The sequence below is a fragment of the Diachasmimorpha longicaudata genome, chromosome 1 (assembly GCF_034640455.1).
Source record: "Diachasmimorpha longicaudata isolate KC_UGA_2023 chromosome 1, iyDiaLong2, whole genome shotgun sequence".
NCBI classification, from domain to species: Eukaryota; Metazoa; Arthropoda; class Insecta; order Hymenoptera; family Braconidae; genus Diachasmimorpha; species Diachasmimorpha longicaudata.
This window is the reverse complement of record NC_087225.1, coordinates 4,458,886-4,483,724: the sequence shown is the minus strand read 5'-3', so window position 1 is coordinate 4,483,724 and position 24,839 is coordinate 4,458,886. Positions and strand designations below refer to the sequence as shown.

Genomic DNA, 24,839 nt, shown 5'->3' with positions numbered 1-24,839 from the left:
AAGCAAACTAACGTCATTCATAGATAATAAATTGTTCACCTCAAAAATAATTTCTTCAAATTTATTCATTTTCAGTAAATCCTGGAACTATTAGTATTAAACAGATATTGGTAAGCTTGGTAATGTTCCAGCATTGGCTGACATAGTATCTGGAGTTTTTTAAACATTTTATATTTTTCTCGGCTTCTACAAGGTAATTAAAAGGTCTAATCTGAACCAGTCAAAGTAGATTTTCATTTTTCTCATTAGCTGGTACAATGATCTATGTACGTTGAACTACTGAACCTGAATCGTTAACTATTGAGCAAAAAGGGACAGTTAAAAAATTATTAAATTTTTTATTTACAGAGAAGATGCAATTTGGAGAGAATTATGAGAGTGCAACGTGTTTCGAATTTGAATTATTTTAAAACTATATGAATTTCTATAATTTTTCAGGTACAATTGGATTCAAAATTTTGTGATTTATTATATCACAACAATAATCCAAATACTTCATGAAGTGATTCTGCAAAGAGTAAGAACATAATGTATCATAAAATTTGCCATCAATTTCCCATCAATCGTCATTAAATAAAAACATGCGAGAACATTTTTTTTTCTCTGAACAAATAATTTGTGTTTTTTCTAAATAGAAAATCATTTCTGTGATCATCGCCGAGGCTTCCAAGAAATTATCGATCATTTCCCAGTTAACTGGAAAAAATTAGGTTTTAGTTGTTATTTGAAAATGAAATGTAAAAAATTCTCGATTGTATGCGAATATTCAATACTTTGGTAAACAAAAATCAAAACAATTGTTGAATTGGTAAGAAAATTACAATGTCAATCCAGCTTTCTTGATAACACCTGACACATTTAGAATTATCACATATAATACTACACGAACTGCAAAATTATCGGAAAAACTTGACAACTTTGTTTATTTGCAGAGAACTCTGAGGAAAACACCAGATAATTTTGGAGCTGGAGTGGTATTCGGAGGACTATTTTTCCGGTGAAATTTCGATGAAAAGCATAACACCATCAGACAAAAAGTTGGACAAAAAAAACCTTGACGTTAGACGAAAAAGAAGAAGGTCTTCTATTGCATTATTTTCTAGCCAATTATACCGTAGTTCGATTTCAGAAATACAACCCTATTTTTCAGATATAAGGAATAGAGACTCCAACTTCACAGGACTCTCGGTGCTCTCTGGTAGATCAATTAGAAACTATACTGCCCTTTTCGCAAAGATCCCGAGATATTTGCAACTTTGTGTTTTTTTTAAATATTCGTTGTGCACTCTCTAACATGTTTTTGAAAAAATGTAAAATATTTACGAAAAACCATTGAAAAACAGATGACTTTTTCTCGAAAATCATTCGCTCGATCGAGCTGTTCTTGAGCACAAAGTTAGGCCACATTAAGATCTATGACCTGTGACAGTGTCATATTATTTTGAAAAGTTGATTTCGGAAAATTGGCGAAAGGGCGGTACATGCCGACATCTCCCTCAAACTTTATAATTTTGCGTGTTGAACCATTTTACTTTAATTTCCAGTAAAAATGAAGGAATGTGAAAAATGGCTAATTACAATGCTTTCATTCGGCAGTAAAAACCCATTCAAGAGTGCAATTTTGCCTAAGAGCTCAAATTATGTATTTTAATTGCATGAATCATTGAAAAAAATAGTTGAAATCAATTATTACATAATGTACGAACTCAAACATTTTCAATTTCCCATTCGATAATTCATTATTGCCTCCAAAAATCGAACAATAACGATAGAATTTAATCTTGACAAAATATCTTTTGCAAAAGGATTTTTGACAAGAATATCTTCCAATAATGTCTTCAACAGCAATATATTTCTTTTCGAAAATATTCTTGCAACAGATGAATTTACGAATGGAGGTCTTAATAGTTGCCTGAATCTATTCATTTGTTTATTTTGCTAATTGGTTACGCATAGATTGATTGTTGTTTTTTTGTGGTAAATTGATTATTGAATTGAATGAGGTGGATAGAACGCGAGTTATGAAAATTAAATTTTAAAACAAATTCTTTCAAAAGTACGCATTTTAATTTCTTTAAATTGAAAAAAATTTCTCTAACGGTGCAATATGGACCATTCAAATTCAAACCTGCCAAATTCAATTAAAAAGAGGATAAAATCATTGTAGTATGTATGTAGGTCAAGCAGCGAAAGCTAAAATGTCCTCCCACAAAAATAGAAAACCATTTCACTGGGGAAAAAAGTGGCCAAAGCACTACGATATTCTTAAAAACAAACGTCATAACATTCAATCGCACATTCATCGGAAGAAAAATGATGAGTAAAAATCCATCCAGACGAAAATTACTTAATAAGACTGAGAGAAATCCATGGTTTTAAGTAAAAATGATATCTACATAAATTCGAGAATTAAATATTAATGCAACAAGAATCGATACATCGTTCATCAAGATATACATTTCAGAGTTGCCAATATCATGAAGAAGGGATGGGGGAGTCGTGAATGGCACGATGCCATTTGATCTGACCTTTTAAATGACGACGTATTAAAAATTCATCCGCACGGCCTTCTATGCAACAATGCCCTAACCCCACCCTTCATCAATCTCCCATTAGATAAATTCAATCACACCGACGAAACAATTCTAGTGGCGTTTCAACTCTCCACGAAAACCAAAAATAAACATCTGCTCCATAGAATGTTGAGTATGGAAAGATAGTGCTGTATCAGTGTTCCGCCCCCCTTGCATCATGCATGCGTATGAAAAAAAGTTGAGAGGCAAAAACAGCTCTCCTCAATTTCAATGACAACAATTTATAAGCCGGAGGAGTAAGCCTGACTGGAAAAATCGTTGATGATGCATCTAAACTTATATCAATTGTCTAGACAAGCAGAGCCTGGATGCACACAACTATTGTTCATCACACAATTGTCATACAATTTATGAACTCGAGTTAAATTGACAGGGTATATGTTCTTGAATGACAATTCAATAACTCACAATTTCAATCCGACAAAATCAATAATGCGACTAATAAAATTAAACACATAACCATAACAGAAAAGGTGGCGAATACTTTAAACTATAATTTAAAAGGTCTCCAAACTTGTAGCAGAAAAAAATATGTAGACTACCGATAGTAAAACAAGTCTTACTTGTATAAAAAAATAGTTTTTTTTCTCATTATTATAAAAAAATAAGAATTTCTTAAACAATTTTGTTCAGTATAATGTATGTTTTATACAAAAAAAGTCTCCCATCATCCCACTGTGAATTTTTCGCTTATGCAATGAAATATTTCATTACTACGCTAAGCATCACATTATCTTTGGCATTTTTCAACTAATGATTTGATTAGCCTACACGAGAATCCTTTAAGAATGTTTTCTTTTTTTCGCACCAGGACAAATCAATATCAACTGTACACTTGTTTGCATACTTTTGGAATCATTAACGTCTCCAGGTTTTGATGATATTTTATCACTAAAATATTAGACCAGGCAACTGACCCTATGCATAGACATATATATATATACGAGAATTTTATATATTAGATATATATAAAAAACTGCAAATAGTGATGAAAATTTGTTGCTCAACATCAAAATGCCAAATTGCAGATAAAAAATAAAGCGTTAAAAACTAGGGAGGCCAAAGATCGAGCAATTGTCGAAATAAAGGTCATAGGGGTCATATGGGAGTTGACGAGAGGAGTGAGGAGAAAGGGTAATTGTCTAACGTAAAGAAATGTCTAAACCATCCTAGTGTCAATTATAAACAAGCTATGTAAAGCTTCCAATATGAACATTGAAGATCGGCAGTAAAAATAATGTCAACTCACAATTTCTTATGTCTGAAATAAATACAGCGAGCCCACGCATGCCATCCCCACGTACCGCTGGCATCTTGATTTATTTGTTCGGTACAGGATCACCTGGTGATTATAAAAAAAGCAATCAAAACAATTGGTTGCTGTACATCATTGCGACTGAATGCTCTTATATAACTTCTTACACTACTAACAAAAAAAATGTCATAATGAAAAATGGAGTTCGCACCATAGGAGTATTTTGTACAGATCTACAGCAATAGAAACATCTTAATTCAACCTTTTTACACATAAGAATAGGAAAATTAAAAGTTGGCATAACAACACAATTTTGAAAATATCCAATAGGATAGAGCCAATCAATAGATTAAAGATCACGATAATTGAATACCCTTGTACAGAATTTTCCATTAGAAAAAAATCCAAGTTAGGATCAGACGAATAAAGGTGCTCTACAATAGTTCAGAAACTTAAAAAACAATGGGAATAATATTTATTGGTAACATTTATTTGACTGAATTTAAATCTATTCTTGCTGCGAGCCAATTAAAATTGATTAGGAGTTGATAAATGAATTATGTTGAAAACAAGAGGTGGGTTAATAACTATTGATTATCTGTATACTAAAATCCGTCATTGCTGAGGTGGTTTTATAAAAAAGCTACCTCAGCAAAGACTTTGAAAAGACTTTTCAAAAGCGACAAGTTCCACTTTTTATTAGAGATCAGTTTCTGAAGAATATCTCCGAATCTAAGGAAGCTAGGAAATTTTTCATTGGACCTTTTCTATGGAACGAATTCAGTTCTACAACAAATCGTATGACGAAAATTTTTCTGTCTCCCTTAGATTTTGAGATATCGCTCTAAAGCTCGAGTGAGTTCTTCATTACTGAATGTTTCCATTATAAACAAAAATTAGAAGAAGGAAAAAATTAAGTTGCTTCAATTATTAAAAGTAAAACAATAAAGTGTTAAAAAAAGAATTGTTTTGTTAGGACATCCTCGTGATGAAAAATAACAAATAGTGAGAAATGAGAAAATGAAGCAATAGTTTGCAAGATTACATGAAGGTATTTGACAGAATTTGTAATCAATATAATTGTGCAGCGTTCACTAAATTTGGAACCACCTTGCACCGAAAAAATATCAATTCCAACCACGTTATCAATTCGCTTAAAACCCTGTCCCATGTCCAACACAATTCAACATACGGGCACCACTCAATTCATCAAATAAGATGTAATTCAAGAGACATATGTAATTTTTTGACAGCGGATTCTCCAACAAGCGCGCACGCAACACCCAGAAGTCAAAGATCGTGTGGCAGAGAATGGAAATGTTTTTTTTCCCGAAGTAAATTGACTCACCGGATTTTATTCAATCCACATACGTGATTATTAAATGGACAGATATGTCACGTCGATGATGAGGATGAAAATTGGATAATGAAGTGGTGGATTTGATTGTGGAGAATGTGTCGGTGAAATGTGAATGAAAAATCAGTAGATGGAGAATGAGCCGTGTGAAAGCCTCCCTCTTAACTATGTCCTTCCAGGCCTATTTTTTTTGCTACACTTGTGGTTTATTTACCGGTTGAATACATGTCTCTACGTACCGATACGAAATATTATGTTTTTATCGCCAACTTTACGCTTGCATTTATTTTCACCGGGGGGAAAGGGGAGAGGCGTTAACTAAACGCGAGTCGGTACCACAAATTTAGTGGCTGCCGCCATTTGCAACCGCTGACTGGCTCCAACTTCCCTGACGGCTGCACCGTGAAACATAGTACGTGAAACCCGTACGGTCACATCGGCTGCGCATCATACCGACCCGTGCGCCGGCGTTAACGGGCAACGCGCATGCGTCTTCCTCGCATTATTTTCGATTATTGTTTGAATGGCAAATGTCACATTGCTCTTCTACACCTAACAATGACTTTCAAGTAACTTTACCGTTTAAATTAATTTCGACACTCTCAAAACCGTTATAAAACTCCATCACATTTGGAATCGACATTTATTTCTCAATTTAATTATTTGTTTTTTGTTTTTGAAAAAAATAAAAAAAAGTTCAACAATCAGAACTACACAAAGGGTATAATGGGAAAATTAACATTTCTGTTCTAAAAATCAAGGAGTTTTTTCTAATTTAGTAAATAAGTTCTATTATTTGTTTATTAGAAGGGAATGTTTAAAGAGATATCAATATTTTCCGAAATCTCATTTAGATATGATATTGACCATAGATGAGTTTTTTAGAAATTCACTTATGCAATTAGTTGGAAAATTTGGCAACTGCAAATATTCAAACGCAGTGTATCCGGTCGATAAAATACCGACCTGAGGATAGAACTACGTTAATTAATAATTTCCACTCCGGATTTGAAAGGTAAATTTGAAGGCCTCTTGACCAGAAGTTTTTTTTTAGTTAAAAAAGCCTAGAACGGGGTAAAAACTTTCAAAAAAAAATTGAAATTTCGTCAGGTAGTATATAAGACGTGAGACTAACTCGAGACCCAGTTTCAGCTCGATCGGTTATGCCGTTTTTGTAAAATCATGATTTGTTTATAATTCGCTTTTCGAAAATATCTCCATAATTGAGCAATATATTGAGTTTTTGAAGTCCAACTTCTTTACGCTCGTCTGGCTGACTCGCGCTTCGCGCTCGTGATTTTTAAACTGGAAAACTTGACACGTTCATTTGTTTGCAACGAACCTATCGGGAAATATTCGATAATTTCGGAGCACTTGTGGTATTATATGCGATAATTTTTTGAATATTTTGGTAAACAAACGACACTTAACCAAATAAACCTCTTTTCATGTCATGGCACAATTCTCTTGGCTGAAATTTGGATAGGAAATATAATCCCCTGAATACCACTCGAGCTTCAAAATTATAGAATATTTCCCTCTAGGTTCCCTGCATACAAATGAAGTCGTCAAGTTTTTCAGGAAAAATCACTCGTGCTTCGCACTCGTGATTTTTTAGCCTGAAAAACTTGACTCCTTCATTTGTTTGCAACGAATCTATCGGGAAGTATTCGATAATTTTGAAGCACTTGTGGTATTATATGTGATTATTTTTCCCACCCAAATTTCAGCCAATAGAATTGCACCATTTGTTGATATTTTGTATAGCCTACCTCGAATATCAGCGATAATTTTTTGAATATTTTGGTAAACAAACGACACTTAACCAAACTCGTGCTTCGCACTCGTGATTTTTTAGCCTGAAAAACTTGACTCCTTCATTTGTTTGCAACGAATCTATCGGGAAATATTCGATAATTTTGAACCACTTGTGGTATTATATGTGATTATTTTTTCCATCCAAATGTTGGCCGATAGAATTGCACCATGAGACATAATTTTCAACGAATTGCCATTTAATCTGTCAGATATAATTGAGGGTTACTTCATCATTTGTTTTTTTTTTATACAGGCAACATGCAAAATTTCCAGTGAAATTTCCAAGAATTTCCGCTGAAATACCATGTTGGCTATACAAAATAACGTCGAATGGTGCAATTCTATTGGCTGAAATTTGGATAGGAAAAATAATCACAAAAAATTCAGACAAAATTTTTTAACAGTCGATGGCTAAGAAGTTTCACTTCTGTCGTGCATGAATTTCACGCGAATATTTTTTTGTTTTTCCATCTTTTTCGTCACATAAGGATCTATTGAAATCAATTAAAAATTGGGGAGTGAACCCTGGAAGAAATCATAGTTATTGTTTCTTTTCTGTTTTTCAAGGAAAAAGTGTTGCGCTTCTCTCATAAACTCTGAACGAAAGTAGCTCTGCCCTCAGGTCGGTATCTTACTGAGGAGATGCGCTGCGTTTGAAAAATCCCTTTCAGCCGTGCCAACATGAAGCCATTAACTTAAAATTCGGACGAGATCTTTCTTTCATCACTACACCGAATGGTATTGAAAATAAAGGTAATGAAATGCTTAGTTTCGTCGATATTCAATTGTTAGTATCAAATTATTATTATGTGATTATTCAATATCTTAGAATTGACCCGATCGAATTTGTTTTCTTTATGTGAAATTTTAGTCTTGATGTCCTCTATCATAATCAATTGAATAGAATATATAAAAATGATGGGAATCAACAAATAAAGTATTGCATTATGGAGGTCGAAATAAATAAACATTTAGAGTATTTTTAAGACTGAGAATTATTATTAAAAATTATAAGACTCTAGACAGTCAAGAGGTACTTTACTGAACGAAGACATACAATGAACCGACTAAACCTTATTGGTGAGGTCCACATTAAACTCCTCTCCAGAGGGCAATATAATTTCTTCTTCCACCCTTAACCCTTGGACATTTCTTTCTTGACCATCTCTGGTCACCAGATATGTTTTTCCCGCTATAACAAACTCCCTCACTATTTGCTCGCTATTTGCTTTGATATATATATGTATAAATATATAAAGCACACTGCGGGGTCGCATCCACGAATGTATAATATTGTTCAGGGATGCCCGGCTGTTTTGAGGATCGGATTTTCGAATCGAAATTTCGGGCATTTTTTCATCCAAAACAAATATGATTTAGAAAATGATATTTTTCTCCCAATGCAGTAAAACGTTTTTCCTTATTCATTTTTAATAAAAATCTATGTCTACCCGTCGTCGACTAGCTACATGTCAGACTGTCCGAGTTCCTGTTCGCTTGTGACAAGTCCTTAATTTCTTCGAAAAACCTAATTATATAATTAGCAATCGGGCATTTTTATTCCCTCTGCGTCAATGGGAAACAACAATTCCCAATCCAGAAACTGTGAGTGAATCCCCTTCCTAATATGTCAGTACTCAGTCTTTTTACGGATCCAATTTTACATATTTCTTCAATGAAAAATGTTTTCATGGCCGGCAAACAATGTTCTATGAAGTACAATGATAACAGAACCTTCTACCTATTTGATTCTTATATTGAAACTAAAAATCGATGGAAATTTGATTTCAATTTGTTTTATAGATGATAAATCGATACTACTTAAAAGCAAATTGGACATCGAAGATTGTTCAAAATCTGTCAGTCAAATGTCCCCCGGCGTCAACCAATTACCTTTGACCAACGTCACGAGAGGTTACGACGGGTGTTCGGGACCGTTACGGTGGTCAGTACACAATCGTAGATCATCCGGCTTGGGCGCGTTATCCTAACTGGCCCGGAAATCATCGGGAATTATTCTCACTATTGCGAACCTCATCTCTTTTTAGTTCAAATACAGTCCATTAGCCATCCAATTTTTTATTGTGACATTAATATCTACGTGTGTGTTTTACAATAAAACGGGATTCTCATCATACAGCCACGTGTCTGCAGTGAATAAGTTACCCCTCAACGAATTTCCACACTTCCCGTCACATCCACCCATTCCATCCAACCCGGACATCAAAATTGTTAACATTGGTCCTTTGAGTTGGATTCGGGACTGAAGTGAGGTGAAGTGAATCGGAAAATCAACGCGAGGAAAAACGGACGGTAGCCACATGGTTAGATCTTGGTGGGGCCCACATAACAAGGATATCGGCTTAGCAACAGGCAATAAAGACAATAAATTCCCTGGCCTTTTGTCCAAAATCAGGGTATTCATCGAGAAGATTCCTCAAGGGATTAACACGGTAACCTTAGCAACGTGCTTGTTTACATCGTGGGCAACAAACGGAAATCATCGTAAGGACTCGGCGGATTCCGGCACTCATCCGATTCTTCCAATCTCGTTCCATTCCACACTCAACGTAATTCATCAAACGCCCCATCGATCAACGCGGCGATCGGTAACTCATCGGCGAGCTCTTCAACGGCGGTCGGCAACTACTTACCCATATCTATCGGTAAGTCAGTGGATCAGACAGTAACCCACCGACGTGTTGCAGCATCCTACTCAACGGCAATCATCTATCTCCTTTGGGAAATTAATTAATTGGAGAATTACATTACACCTCATGCAGAGGGACAATTCCGGGAAAATAACAGCTTGGACAGACATCGTCGAGGATCAGGAGAGAATCGGGGCACCCAACATGGACTTTACAGAGGAATACTCGGAACAGCACGTGGACGTCATTGAAGAGGCCTCCGCAATTGACCTGAAGAAGCCAATCATCAAATCGAGGAGGTCGATTACACGCTGGCCTGTCAATTTTGAGCTGAAGGTCAGCACCCAAGTGAACCGTGTCACAACTCTTCGGGGCATCATCCAGAAAATTAGCAACGAAGACATCGGAGTTCTTCGACATGACGAACTGGAGGCCTATCAGCTTATCGTGGGGGACATGTGGACCAAATTCTCGACCTATCACGAGAGGTTGCTGGACGAGGTCACAGAATTAACCGCAGCTCATCCGTATTTTGCGGATGATATCTTCGACCAGGCCCAAGGGGCGTATATCCAGGCCATGGAGGAGCTAGGTCGCATAGCGGCTAGTCTACAGACGAGGAGGTCGGGCCAGCATCCACCGGGACAATCAACGAGCCATTTGGAAAGGCTCCAACTCCCCGAGTTTCATGGGACTTATTTGGAGTGGAGAAACTTCCATGACGCCTTCGTCTCCCTGGTGCATAGTCAGCCTGGTTATACTGACATGGACAAAATAGTCAGGCTGAAGAAGGCCATTAAGGGGCCAGCTGCAGAGCTGATCGCCAACATCGGCAGTGGAGCAGCCAATTATGAGACTGCGTGGAACAAGCTCATCGCTCGGTATGAAAACCCGAGGCTCATCATGGCAGCTCATGTTAATCGGATCAGCAACCTAAGGGGGCTTAAGGGAGAGTCAGCAGCCGGCCTTCTACAGGTCATCGATTCAGTGACCGAGTCTTTAACGGTACTGAAGAGTCTTGGGGCACCAACGGAGTCATGGGACATCATCATCTGCCACATCATCAGGGAAGCTCTCGATCACAGAACAAGAGAGGACTGGGAGCTCAATCTTGGAGACTCAATAGATCCCCCGAGGCTACAGACTTTTGTGGAGTTCCTCAAGGCCAGAGCAAGGGCCCTGGAGAACATGGAACGGGAGGGGGAGAAAACAGTATTATCTACGAGCTCAGAAAAGCCGAGATCATTAGCGAGGGCTAATTACGGGTCAACATCGGACACGTCATCAGAGGCCCCCAGGGGACGGGCACCATCAAGCAACCCACTTCGAAGAACACCAGCAAGGGGGACAGACTGCGTGGCTTGCGGAGGGCCCCACTGGATTGGGACAGAATGCCCCAAGTTCTATGACATGAACCTGTCGCAAAAGAAGCAGTTTCTCGTAGACCACGGGCTCTGTTATAACTGCATGGGGCCTCATCGCGCGCAAAAGTGCAAGAGCAACAAGAGGTGTCGAATATGTCAGGGACTCCATCACACATTGATCCATGATGAAGCGAAACAGATCCATACGGTAACATCATACGGCCAGCACATCGGTGGACAACAACACAAGTGGAGATAGTATCATCAACACGCAAGGAGGAATCAATAATCAGGATGCTGTCAACAAATCTTCGGGATCAGCAACTTGTCCAGACACAACACGAGGCGAATCATCATTAGGGAAGATGTCAATGACCTCTGACAGTCATCTCGGGGAAGCTCAACAATCCTACCAGCAAGGAGCTCAACTGGTCGTTTTGACAACGGCAAGGGTTTTTGCCCTGAATCACAACGGATACCCAAGGCCAGCAAGGATCCTCATCGATCAAGGCTCAGAAGTGTCATTGGTATCTGAGCACTTGATCAATCAATTACGTCTGAAACGGAGGTCATCATCGTTATCAATCATCGCCAACGGACAAACTTCATCGGGAAGAACGCGCGGGGTTGTGTCATTCGACTTACAACCGAGATATAATTTTACCGTACAGGTCAACGTGGAAGCGCACATCCTGAGCAAGTTCACGGCGAAAATACTGCCATTTGCTTGCGAAACGCGGACTCCCCCGGGGTTATGGGAACTTCAACTGGCAGATCGGAAATTCCTACAACCTGGGGCCATCGACATCATCATCGGAGGTGATATCTACGGAAAAATGATTGCTGAGAGAAGCATGAGATTTACCGGATCGAAACTCATCGCCCAGCAAACATCCTTTGGTTGGGTAGTATCGGGGCCAGTCTGTTGTACAGGCTGCGCCATCAAGAGGTCACTGAAGGTGGTCACAAAGACGGTCAATCAACAACTGTTGGACCTCCTGAAAAAATTCTGGATTCAGGAGGAAGTACTGGATACGCCATCTGCAGTTGTGAGCAAGGGTAACATAGAATGCGAGGAGCACTTCATGAAAACTCATCGAAGGGACTCAATGGGACGTTATATAGTGCGCTTACCGTTTAAATCATCGCCAGCCGCCTTAAGGGACACTGCATCGACGGCTACGTTACGTCTACAGAAGCTCATCAGGCATCTATCAGCAGATCCAGAGGCTCATACACTCTACAAGAAATTCATCAAGGAGTATGAGGTATTGGATCATATGCAACGGACATTATCGATGTCAGAGCTATGGCAGGAATATTATTTGCCTCATTATGGAGTGCTGAGACCGGACAGCACGACGACAAAATTGAGAGTCGTATTCGACGTATCTCATTGAAGCTCAACGGGAGTGTCACTGAATGACATCCTTCATTCAGGACCACAATTACCGACAGAGTGCTCTGACGTTCTCATCTGGCTTCGTCGGCATCGCTGGGTATTCGGTGCGAACATCGAAAAAATGTTCCGCCAAATTCGAGTCCATCAGGAGGACTGGGACTATCAACAGATTTATTGGAAATACGACGAAGGGCAGCTCATCGATTATCAACTGACAACGGTCGCGTACGGTACCAGCTGGGCACCTTGGTTGTCTCTTTGGGGGCTGAAGCAGCTGGTAATCGATGAAGGCTATCGATTCCCTCTGGCCCTACCAACGTTCGCAAAAGGGCGATATTTACGGAGGTGCAGACACGGAACGGGAAATGGAGAAGATCATTAGGGAATTAATAGACCTCTGCATGGCGGGCGGCATGCCACTGCAGAAATGGTGCAGCAACGCGCCACAATCACTCGGACGGCTTGGAATATCACCGGAATCAGCTCCATCCATCGAATTCAAGGAATCAATGGTAAAAGTGTTAGGACTCTGCTGGCAGCCCCACACAGACACTTTTTACTACAAGGCCAGGAGCTTCAACGGGAATATCATCACCAAATACGTAATCTTGTCTGAGATTGCACCGATCTACGATCCCTTGGGACTCACTGCGTCGGTAACCGTCACGGCGAAGATCATCATCCAGAAATTATGGCTACTCAACTTAGACTGGGTCGATCCAATTCCAATGACGCACGTAAAACGGTGGAAACTCTTCAGGGAGGGCCTTCAACAATTAAGCGGCTTCTCAATACCACGATGGCTACATCTTTCGTCAGAAAAGGAAATTCGGACAGCGAGGGCGAGCACCAGTACGCTCGCACATCATGAAGTGCGTCATCTGTGCACGTCATCGAGCAGTGAGGGCTCAACAGCTGATGGGACAGCTGCCATCGCGACGAGTGACGCCATCAAGTCTTCCTCCACTCAGGAGTCGACTTCGCCGGCCCAATCAACATCCTGAAGTGGAGAGGCTCAGGGGCAAGTAGAACCATGTCCAAGGCATACATTTGTCTGTTTCGACACAGCAACTTATCTGAAACTGGTGACAGACCTTACCGCGGAAGGCTTCACTGCAGCATACAAAAGATTTTCATCAAGACGGCGAATCTGCGCTAACCTGACCAGTAACAGGGGACTTAATTTCATCGGATCATCGTGTGATGGTTGGAGAGGGCGAGTCCATGCTAAAGAAGGCAATCAAAATTAAATTCGATGCCCGACTGACACACCTAATAAGGTACGTCGTTTTCTTATTAGACAGAATGCTCTCTCAACAGCTTCTACCATTGCCAACAGCAATATTCCCACTCCAACTTAACTATCAGAAGGAAAACGACAACTGGCCATCAAGGGGCGTTTGACCCCTGTCGCCAGGAAACAGCTCGACGACATCGCCAGGGGACCCCCTGATCTAAAGGACGATGGATTGTATAGAGTGCTCGTCCCAACCAAACACAAACAGACACGGAAGTGAAGACCACACCGTATTCTTTCTTATATTTCGTTTATTTGTTATTTTCCTACTAGTTTTCAAGATTTCTGTTAGCTTGAGAGGAATGATGATACCAGGATATTACTCTAATTCGAATCGTCATGTTCTATGAGCATTAGAATCATTGTTCATGTTGTTTTTACCCCACTTGGCGGTCAAATGTCCATTTTGTTTCGATTTAGTTCTGGGGAAAGTTACAAAGAAAACCCTAATAATTTACGCAATTTGTTGACAACTCCTCATAAGAGAAAAATTCAATAAAAGTTTTCACGATTATAGTCCATTTCATTCATGTAGACGTAAGCAATAGACGAAGAGAGAGAGAGAAATTTAAAGTAACTTTTGTGTTTAAAAACTATTACAGCTAAAAATCTTTACAATCAAAAATTTGAAAATAAATATTCAGTCAAAGTCGAATTAAATGGCAAAAAGGTTATCGGGAATTGTTTTCTGATGTGAAAGGCAAAAGGGGGAAGAATCGAGATGGGAGATACTATTTTCTCCTTCGCGTCGACAGAATTTCCTCTGTTCTCGGAGATCCTATGTGCTGTCATAGGGAATTGTTGAAATTGTCTCGTCGAATATATACTTCAATATTGAATATTGAACATGTTTGAATATTGCGGCATTAAATGGGTAGTTAATGTGAAGGGTTGCGTGGGCTAAATTATTCGTAAATCAGCGTGCAATGAGCCACCAAAGGCCCCTCGAGGAATACTCTCCACCCGACAGCGTCAGGAGCTATATCTCTGGTCGTATTACGTCGTATTTTTGTAATTTGTGTGTGAGAGTCGACTTCCGAGAACGTTGAAATAAGCTATTGAGAGTTAACAATGGTTAGGAAGTATTATTTATAGCATTCTTGCCGTCCTTATCCTATTTCTCTCTCTCTCTCTGTCAATATTCTGGATCTTCCAACCTCCACAACCTGAGAATCTGAGATTAGTCGAACGTTGTTAATTATCGCTAAATTAACTGGTGCCCAAATATCGAATCGTAACTGTCGAACAAGTGAAGTAATCTCGAAAGTATTTTCTAGAGCCCTGGTAGCCCTTCACCCAGGCCGCGCCAGGTGAAGGCCTTCAACAGTATTGTCTTAGTTGTTAGAAAGATCGTTCATTATTTATTTAAGTATCTATTAAGTCAAGTATTTATTATCCTAAAAAGGCCTGTCTCAAACCAACCTAAAATTTGCTGACGACATAGCTCTGGTGGCAAAGGAAGCTGAAGAATTGAGATCAATGCTGGCAATAGTGGAAACCTATTCCAAGAACAATCATCTGCACATCAACGAAAGCAACACCGAAATGATGGTCTTCCGAAAAGGGGGAAGATTGGCCAAGGACCATTACTGAGAGTTCAATGGTACGAAGCTGGAAGTTGTAGGGGAGTTTAAGTATTTGGGCTTCTGGTTCTCACTGAGAAGCTTCTTCAGAACGCACGGGGGGAAACTCGCTAATAAGGCAAGAATGGCAATCGACAGTGCTTGGGGACGCTCCATAGAAGGCTATATGTTCTGGACACTATTGGAAAGTCAGAGTGCCTCTATGGTATTGAGCTCTGGGGGTGGGGTCACTGTGCTACCATGCTGAGAATGCAGAGCCGATATGTGAAGTTAGCAATGGGGCTAGCACCGAACACCCCTGCTTACATATGGAGGATGGAGTCAGGAAGACGCAGCATTGAAATTGAGGGGCGAATGAGAGCCTAGAGGTACCTGACAAATATCCTGGGGAGGAAGGAGGACAGATGGCCCAGGAAAGCACTGAGCAAAGAAATAAGGAGAGTGCTCAACAGGTGCTCTTCCAAACTTGGAAAAATGATGGTCGGGGCATATGAGGAAAAAAAAGAGTTGCCTTCTAAGCATCACTACGTAACGCTTTTGACTATGCTGTACCTTGCAATTGCATACCAGCATTTGTATTGTCTCATTCATTGGCTTGCTCTTTTTGCTGTTTTACGTTTCTCCACATAGATACTATCAATAATTTGGCTGTAGTGTTTATTTATCCTCGTATTCTCATGTGAGAACACGCGTGGACCTACATTTTTGAGTGGGCTCCGAACCGCTGGGGCATTCGAGGAAGTCGGAGATGGTACCTCTTTGAGGAGGATTTCGGATCAGGAAGGACTTGAAGAGCTATTGTGTCAACTCGAGAGAAATCAGAGCACCAAGACCGATCAGGAGATCCAGATCGACTGGTACCATATAGCTTACTGTAGGTATTGGCCCCAGAACAAGTACTTAGCAGTAGATGCCAATGATCAGAAGTACTGGAGCTACAAGAACACAGGGGTAACACCAAAGAGCAGCGGGCTCCTGTAAGATGCGGCAATGTAGACAAAAGTACCCCGAAAGGCGGTGCTAACCCTACCTGCGCCTTTTGTGGTGACACGAAAACACTAGAGCACGTCTTGCTTTGTCTGCAAGCACAAAAATTAATCCCAACCGTAATATCAAGAAAACTGTTCAACTGGATGACCATTGAAATTAAGTAACACTAAGATGAGCAGAAATGAAGATATGAGGATGCTTCATTTAAAATTAAGGAGATTGGGAAGGCGGCGGTCCAAACCCAAGTACCAAGTTCATATCTTACTACACATATTGAAGTTGACATTTCAAACTGTTTATCAAAAATTACGTTACAGTTGGATTGGATAGGTCTTTGTACGATTCGTATTTTTTTTTATTCTAGTGTTTCCACTTGAGATTGGAAAACATTTTTATGGGTGAAAATTGTAAGAAGTTTGGGGTATGATGTGTATGCTCTGTTCTCTTAGGCCTAAACAGAGGTGCATCAGTGGGACCATGGTCTATGTGTTGTGGCCCTTTAGCCTTTTTAGTTAGTTGCTCTAAGGAAAGGAACCAAACCGGTTGTGCCTTTCAAGCATATTAAATAAAAGACAATAACATAACATTCACACGTTTGAATCATTATCACTGTCGCATTTCTAATAATACAAAATTCTCATCTCCAGAGTTTCTTTAAAGCTGCGAATCAAAAAACCATTGGATTGTTCTGTCAAAAAGTAAAAAAAAAAAAGTAGACTTGACCCCGTTCATCAGAGATTTCATGAGCAATCGAATAACGTTGGTTTCATCCCTTGATCTCAATTAGAACGGACAATATCAATTTTTGTAGAGATGGCGAATCTGCTGTAATCGGCGTTTGAAGGGAAAAGCTTCCCTCAAGGCCGTTCGATATTCAGAATGCCTGCGCAGCCGTTTAATGTTCCCTACTTACTTGTATTCCCCCACCCCGAGCTATCTGCTCTGTTCCGTTCTGGGGCGTCTCTGCACCAAGATTGCATTGGGGTTGCTGCCGCTTTTCGATTTTCCTCGTGGATTTCCCTTTTCCTGTTTTGACATTAAGAGATGAAAATGGACTTGTTCAAGAAGAGTTTGATTCTTCTTGGGGTAGCATCAGTTTCGTTCCTTAATGTTGATTAAGAAGGGAGAGATATTGTTATAATGAAATTTTTGGGTGGCTCATCAAGACTCGCCAAGATCGACGGTAGCGCCTCTCTCCGCTGCGATTTTTACTAGCGGTGGCGTGAGGTCGCCCAAAGAGGATAGACCAAAGTAGAGGCTCAGTCAAAGAAGATAGACCAAAGTAGAGGCTCAGTTCTGGGGGTTTGACTGACGCCAGTTTCTCCACGTTACCGACACGATTTCACCCCCGAGGAGACGGGGCGCCACGAGTCCTACTGGGGTATCTGCATATCGGCCAAGCGGGGGGGCTCCATTCGTACTTGTTCAACTGTACAAATGATCAACTGTACACAGAATTTTCAAACGGTGCTTTCACCGTTTGAAAATTCTAAAATGCTAAAAAGCTAGGCTGTACATGTGGCGCTGGGTCCACATGTACAGCCTAGCTTTTTCTCTCGACAGTTGAATCCCTTCACAGTAGTGCTCTCACCGTCTGAAAATTTTGTGTACAGTTGATCATTTGTACAGTTGAACAAGTACGAACGGAGCCCCCCCGCTTGGCCGATATGCAGATACCCCAGTAGGACTCGTGGCGCCCCGTCTCCTCGGGGGTGAAATCGTGTCGGTAACGTGGAGAAACTGGCGTCAGTCAAACCCCCAGAACTGAGCCTCTACTTTGGTCTATCCTCTTTGAGGTCGCCTAACTTCCCGGATCTAAGTCTCTATTTAGTCTATACTCTTTGTTTGAATCCCTGCATTTTTTTTCAATTAATTTTCCACACAATATTAGTTTTTCAAATTGGAGAAAATATTATCACTATTAGTTCCAAATAGTTTGGCATCCATTACATTTTTTTTTCATTTTGCTCAGTAGTTGCCCAGTAACTACCAACGGTTTTTGAATTATTTATTAATAATTATGTGTTCTCGGATTCTAAAATTACTTTTTTTCATTTTTTCAAATATTTGTAGATGAAAAATTTATATGAAAAATATACTAGATGCTATTGAGCCAGCCGGACCTTAAATTGTTTTCCATATAAAATAATATACATAGAATATTATATACATATTATTGTACATAGAAAATAATTTAAATAATTTATCATTACATGGTACAACGCATTCCGCGCATCCTATTTGTATTTCCCGCCTCGAATGTGAACATATGACAATGATATTGACAAATGAAGAAAAAGTCTTACGCATGTAATTAAAGACAGGGAGAGAGATTTTGAGTTGATATTTAGCATAATTTATATTAAACAATTCTTCGATTGAATCGAATAGTGGTTTATACACGAGCACACTGGTTTCCAGGAATAAAGAACAACGAGCATTCGATAGTTATGAGCCATCGTTGCATCTAGTCGATTGTTATTTATTTTATTTATTATCATTATTATTTACCAGCTATCTCTACATTCCATAGAAAAATATGCACAATTTTCTGAATCCAATAGATTAACTTATTTCGCTGCTACCGTCATCACTGCCTTCAGAATATGCCCCTAATAACGCCAAGCCATTCGTGCTAATGCCGTCGACACTATGCGAGTTGCTTGAATTATCATTCTGTCTATTTGGTGATGTAAGAGGCTTCAAATCCTTATTATCATGTCGACCAGCAACAATTCCTAGACATGTTTTTTTCTTGATTAACTGTTCGCTTCTATTTTGAGGTGCAGTAGAAACTGCGGACCAACTCAACGAGGTACCTTCTCCTACCGAAGATGATGTTAAGGTACTAGGCTTCGTCATGTCACCCTGTATCATTGAACTGGCTTTACCGTCTGATGTTTCACCGGAATTGACGGTTGTAGTTAATTCATCGGAACTGTGCAGCCTCTTCGGTCGAATGGAAGGATCATCAGGGTCGTCCAGCTCAATGATTTCCTCTTCTAAAACATGGCCGATTAATCTCTTTTTGCTGAAGATGGATTGAACCAATTCCTCGTCCAATTTCTCTTGCCCTTTGATCGTTCTCTGTCTAGCGATGGAGGTGTTGTACTGCTCCAACATCTCGTCGTAATTGATTCTCTGCTGTCGCCTGTTGAGGTCCTTCAATTCCTCCAAAGACTCGAGTAATTCTAATGCCTGTTTACATTGGTGTATTCTCTTTTCCAATAATTTCATGGGATTGATTGCCTCCTCTTCCTTTTCCTCGTCCTCCTCCCTCTGCGCTTGCTCCTCCGCTAATTTCAATGCCATGAAGTTCCTCGTAGCTCCTGCCTCGATCTCATAATCAGTGTTTTTTGGATCTGTCTTGAAGGATATCTCCTGCAGACATCTCGTGCATTTTATGTAGAATCTGTATATCCTAATGCCGAGGTAATCGTCACCGTCGACGTCCTCCTTGCGGGCATTGAATTTTTTTCCTTTGTAAATGTATTCACCGCACGTTTTACATCTCATGTTGAAGGGAGCCATTAGACGTACTGTATATTGACGATTTTTGGCAAGTTCCATGCGAGGTATCTTCGACGGATCAAAATCCGGGGGATAATATTTCTGTAAAATAATAATGTCAACGGGTTAATAATACCATTCACAGATGCAAACAAAATGGAAAACTTATTATAAGGATTTTTAAGATTATTTTAGGATTTTTAGGCGTCGTCAGGGACAATAAAAAAACATAGGGAATAATCTATGCAATAGAATCCATATGAGTGTTGTTATTATTATGTCTCTACCAATTTCATTGATGATAACTTTCCAGATGGCAGCAATAGTAATGTCAAAGTAGGCTAAACAATTTCAGAAAAGATTTCCTCCGGGTTTATAATTCACATTTTTATATTTCCGCATTTCGGAAATATTCATTTCTTTGTTGCTGTGGGACATTTCCTTTTCAACTCATAAAAAAACTACTAATCCTTCTTTATTAGGGAATTATTTACTCATTAGGTATAATATATATGTATATAATACTAAAACTTTCTTCGCTGCGGGGACAGTTAAATAATCAATTAGAGATGCGATAACAAAGCTGTTGCGTCCAATACAACCAAGATACTAATGAAACTGGTAGATAATGTAATGTGACGACGTTGTATTGAATCTCAATTTACTGCCTTATGGTATACACCGTGATTCTAACCTCGCTTCTCTCAGATAAATCACGGTTTATCAGGCCCAATGACATGAAAGAAGGAAATGCACAATGCAATAGTCACATGAGTTCTGTTGAATAGACTCTCATCTTATTTGTTTAAAAAAATTCTCTGCAATTCTGTAAAAAGCGAAAATCGACAATTTTTTTGATTTGTCTTGAAAAAGAGATTTGGCAAGAAATTACTGGAAAGATAAAGTTTTACGTTGGTTTACTAGTTCGTAATAAATTGAGGAATATATTTTCCTACTTATTTGTTTGTTGTATTGCAAAAATCATATGAGTTTGTAGCATCTCGCTCCATTTATTGTTTGTTACTTTAAAACTGTTGGGTAAATACAGGATTCTCACCGCGATAGAGCATGAAACTGTAAGGAGATGGTTTTAACTGTTACAGCAAGCAATTCTATTCTTATTAGTTATAAAAATCTATCTGTAAACAATTGACTTCTAATGGGATTTGATTTATCTCTGCATATCAGTATGACGAGAAAATTTTTTGAAATTTTGTGAAAATTTGATTCTGCTATTTGTAGAAATTGGGTTTCCATCACACCAACAAATAATATGTAAAGATTCCCATTTTATTTTATTCATTCCTGCGTTATATCATGCAAACAATTAGAATACAACCTTCAAATTGAACCAATTCATAAAATTTATTGTTCGTTGTACTTACGTTTAACACTTTACGTTCAGACATCTTTCAAGGTAATGTGGTTTCTCTTTTATGGAAATTTGCACTGTCTTGTAGTCAACTAAACAATCAATTCCAGAACTTTGTGAAAAAGCACTCAGTCACGTACGACTTACCCGTCATAACAAACAAGCGAATTTTCAAGGTTATGTCAGTCATTATACGGGATGGGTCTAAAATAGGTACATCCGCAAAGAATGGTACAGGAAGTGGCGGCCATTTTCCCCAGAAGTTTCGGGGGTAGGGCCATCTAAAATCACTGTAGGGAACTGAAAAAGAGAATTTCTTTACCTGTTGTGAAAATTACCGATCGGAGAAAGGAATGCGAATGTCCTCTATCATAATTTTGTTGTAACACAAAATTTTTATGTTTTATAGATGGCGATAGTAATCCAATAATCATCTTTCAACGTTCTGTCAAGGGATGCTCAACCTAAAATACTAACGAGAATGTGCTTGGAAGCTACATGCCCCGTTTTTTTCAAATAATTAATTAATTGTTAATGAATTAATTTATTGTATCGATGATGGTTATTCACTCTTTGAACTTAATCAGATATTTTTTTCGCAGTGCTCTATAATATTTCTTATTGTTACGGTTAATTATATATAATTGGACCAACCTAAATTACCGGGGATGTAATTTAAAATTTAACAAAATGATAAATAAATAGTTGTTATATGCTGGAGGATCAGGGTTCGAATCTCGCCGAAACCATTTTTTTTATTATTAACAATAAACATTAACAACAATTATTTGTATGGGATGATCCAATGAACAACTATTTATTTATCATTTTGTTAAATTTTAAATTACATCACCGGTAATTTAGGTTGGTCCAATTATATATAATTAACCGTAACAGTAAGAAATATTATAGAGCATTGCGAAAAAAAAATCTGATTAAGTTCAAAGAGTGAATAACCATCATCGATACAATAAATTAATTCATTAACAATTAATTAATTATTTTAAAAAGCGGGGCATATAGCTTCCATGCACATTCTCGTTAGTATTTTAGGATGAGCATCCCTTGACAGAACGTTGAAAGATGATTTGTGGATTACTATCGCCATCTATAAAACATAAAAATTTTGTGTTACAACAAAATTATGGTAGAGGACATTCGCATTCCTTTCTCCGATCGGTAATTTTCACAACAGGTAAAGAAATTCTCTTTTTCAGTTCCCTACAGTGATTCTAGATGGCCCTACCCCCGAAACTGCTGGGGAAAATGGCCGCCACTTCCTGTACCATTATTTGCGGATGTACCTATTTTAGACCCATCCCGATAATAAGAGCCAAAGAGGATAGACCATCCTCTTTGATAAGAGCTGTGTGAAGTTGGCACGCCACTTTCACCGCTTGAAGAATTTGACTGCATATTCGAAGCAGATTGACGCCCCGAGGAGTGTAGTAACATTTTTTTCGTGTGTAGTCACATCATTAGGCCAGAATTCATTTTTTAAATACCCTAAGTATCAAGAATGGAATGTAATGCATTCTAGTAAACACGTGTTAATAGTTTGTGAGGAACAAACATTTTTTAACGAATAACTTCGCGAATTACATTCTATTTTGTAGTTCAACATTTTGTTAATGCTCCGGGAATGAGAAATTTGAAGGTTTTCAGGATTGAGTTGAGGAAAAAAGGATTATTGCAATAAAATAACTTATCATTTTACTAGAGAAATGATTCATTGAGTCATTGGTTTAATTCACCTCGAATATAAAAAAGCAAATAAATGAAACTTGTTGTTTTTATTCCTACTTTCTTCAATTTTCAAATTTGCGACGAACTGGAAATGTCATCATTTAATTCCCATAAATTGGGAAGTTTGTTATTTCTTAAAATTAGTGGTCGATACTGCCCCGGAACAAATTCAATAGCTCCAATTAATTTGTAGGATTTACCACCAAAGTTTAAACAGGTTGGTAAATATGTTTGAACTTCTGTTTTAATTGACGTGAGGGAGGGTACGTTCGTCAAAATTTGTCTGGTACGTTACTAATATTGGAGTCACAGTCAACTAAATTATTATTTGGCGCTTTGAACCCAGGTATCATTTCACCTCGTGCCCTATAAACTTTAACTCTCGTTCCTACAGTAGACAACATTTTCATTGTATCCATAGCCCTCTTTTCGATTTCCAAATGATCAACAAATTCGTGGTAGGAAATCCAATCGACGTATGCAACCCGTAGGCAATGAAGTATTGACTCGATACTACACGTATTTGTGAATTTCATGAGTCCCATTGAAGTATTCACTAGTGGCATACTAGAGCCATTAATGAAAAGAGATAGTTTTTTCAGTCGTTTCTTCGGTTGCATGTAAATATTTTCAATATCAGGGCAACACTCCAAATAAATACTTTTCGTTTTTTTCCCAAGCTTGCCTTTCTAATTGTCCTGTTCATTTAGGTATGAATTCTCCTTCGTCGAGATCTCTTGTAATATGTTCCCGACTATCACTGGCTTAGTCGTTCGCCCTGGCTTATCAGCCGAATCATCAATGATAATTTTTCTTTTCTTCAAAGAGGGCACTATAGATGATGTATCCACTTGTGATATTAATGAACAGGGCTCCGCTTGACCCCGCAAATCTTTCTCTGGTGAAGGGCTCGAATATAATACGATTGAATGAAAGCTGTACTTGCGGTGGTAATGCCGTTCGTCAAAAAAGATGAAGAGTGAACAGGACATCTATCATTACTGCTAATATTTAGAACATTACAGAAAGAATGATCGTCATAAAAAATAGAATTTTTAGTAGTTTGTGCTGAGTCGTCATTCGCCAGGATTGATGAATTGACAGAATTAGAATTTCTTGATACGTTTGGTATAATCTCGTCCTGCACCACTGGTGACACAACCGGCTCTCGTTCTCACACACGGACATCAACGGCACGTTCACATCATTGTCCATAGTATCAGACTCGGTTGGGGAGGATAAGATGCTTTCTGATTGCCCAAAATAATTGTTATTGACAGACTTCCTAGTACGCATTCCGGCAGCCAATAAGTTAACAGTACCATTGAGCGTATTCAAATGATGAGGAACTCCTTTGGCCAACCTCAAATTTGTTTTTTTCTGCATTATGTATTTTTTTAAATCTTTAGTCTCGCTCACTCCGTGCTGATGATGCGCTTTCAACCTCTTGGATCTGGTGATGTTTACCTTGGTATAATCGAGGCATAACATGCATTCAAAGAACAAGTTTTCGAGACAACTCCAAAATTTTATGTGCGCATTTAACATTCATGTATTTATTCACATTTCCTGTCAGTGTTATACTTCGACGACTTGTGGATTCAATCTCTTGAATGAACAATGTTATTGCATTTTTCTTTTGTCATCGTAATCATCAAAATCGCTAATATCTGCACATATATCTTCAGGATTTTCCTTATACTGATCCAAGTCAGGAACTAAAGTCGTCATGTATTTTCAAAGCATCGTTCGAGCATGGAAGCAAGGATCCTCAGGATTGTCTGTGTCAATCTGAGGAGAAAGTGAGATAACTACCGTAGCCTGGAGAGTTGTCTGGAACGATGCCAAGTCTGTTCGGTGAATTAATAATCCAACCGCTCGAAGAAAAAAAATCTTCCAT

The 24,839-nt window shown here is 38.7% G+C and overlaps 2 protein-coding genes across 9 annotated transcripts in view; both read right to left on the bottom strand.

Annotated features, from left to right (window-relative positions):
* Window positions 1-5,598, bottom strand: part of Ap-2alpha (Adaptor Protein complex 2, alpha subunit) — a 39,827-nt gene extending 34,229 nt beyond the window's left edge. The window contains exons 1-2 of one of the 3 annotated variants that reach the window (XM_064131863.1): window positions 5,446-5,598; window positions 3,844-3,936 (exon numbers count right to left, since the gene is read on the bottom strand). In XM_064131863.1, coding sequence (XP_063987933.1) covers window positions 3,844-3,907 — 64 coding nt within the window. In that variant the 5' untranslated portion in view covers window positions 3,908-3,936; window positions 5,446-5,598. Of the gene's footprint in view, window positions 1-3,843; window positions 3,937-4,894; window positions 4,916-5,197; window positions 5,423-5,445 lie in introns of those variants that run through there. The other 2 variants (XM_064131874.1, XM_064131884.1) reach the window with 2 other exon arrangements.
* A 13,184-nt stretch (window positions 5,599-18,782) lies between these two features.
* LOC135160859 (splicing factor YJU2-like) lies at window positions 18,783-21,376 on the bottom strand. 6 transcript variants are annotated; one of them, XM_064117945.1, is made up of 4 exons: window positions 21,207-21,365; window positions 20,778-20,895; window positions 20,516-20,647; window positions 18,783-19,923 (listed from the first exon to the last, which is right to left on the bottom strand). In XM_064117945.1, the coding sequence occupies exons 3-4, from the start codon at window positions 20,558-20,560 to the stop codon at window positions 18,877-18,879; spliced, it is 1,092 nt and encodes a 363-aa protein (XP_063974015.1). In that variant the 5' UTR covers window positions 20,561-20,647; window positions 20,778-20,895; window positions 21,207-21,365; the 3' UTR covers window positions 18,783-18,876. The 6 variants fall into 6 exon arrangements, with proteins under 6 accessions (XP_063974015.1, XP_063974057.1, XP_063974030.1 ...); XM_064117987.1 differs by lacking the exon at window positions 20,516-20,647; XM_064117960.1 differs by lacking the exons at window positions 20,778-20,895; window positions 21,207-21,365 and adding an exon at window positions 20,743-20,761.
* Window positions 21,377-24,839: the final 3,463 nt, after the last annotated feature.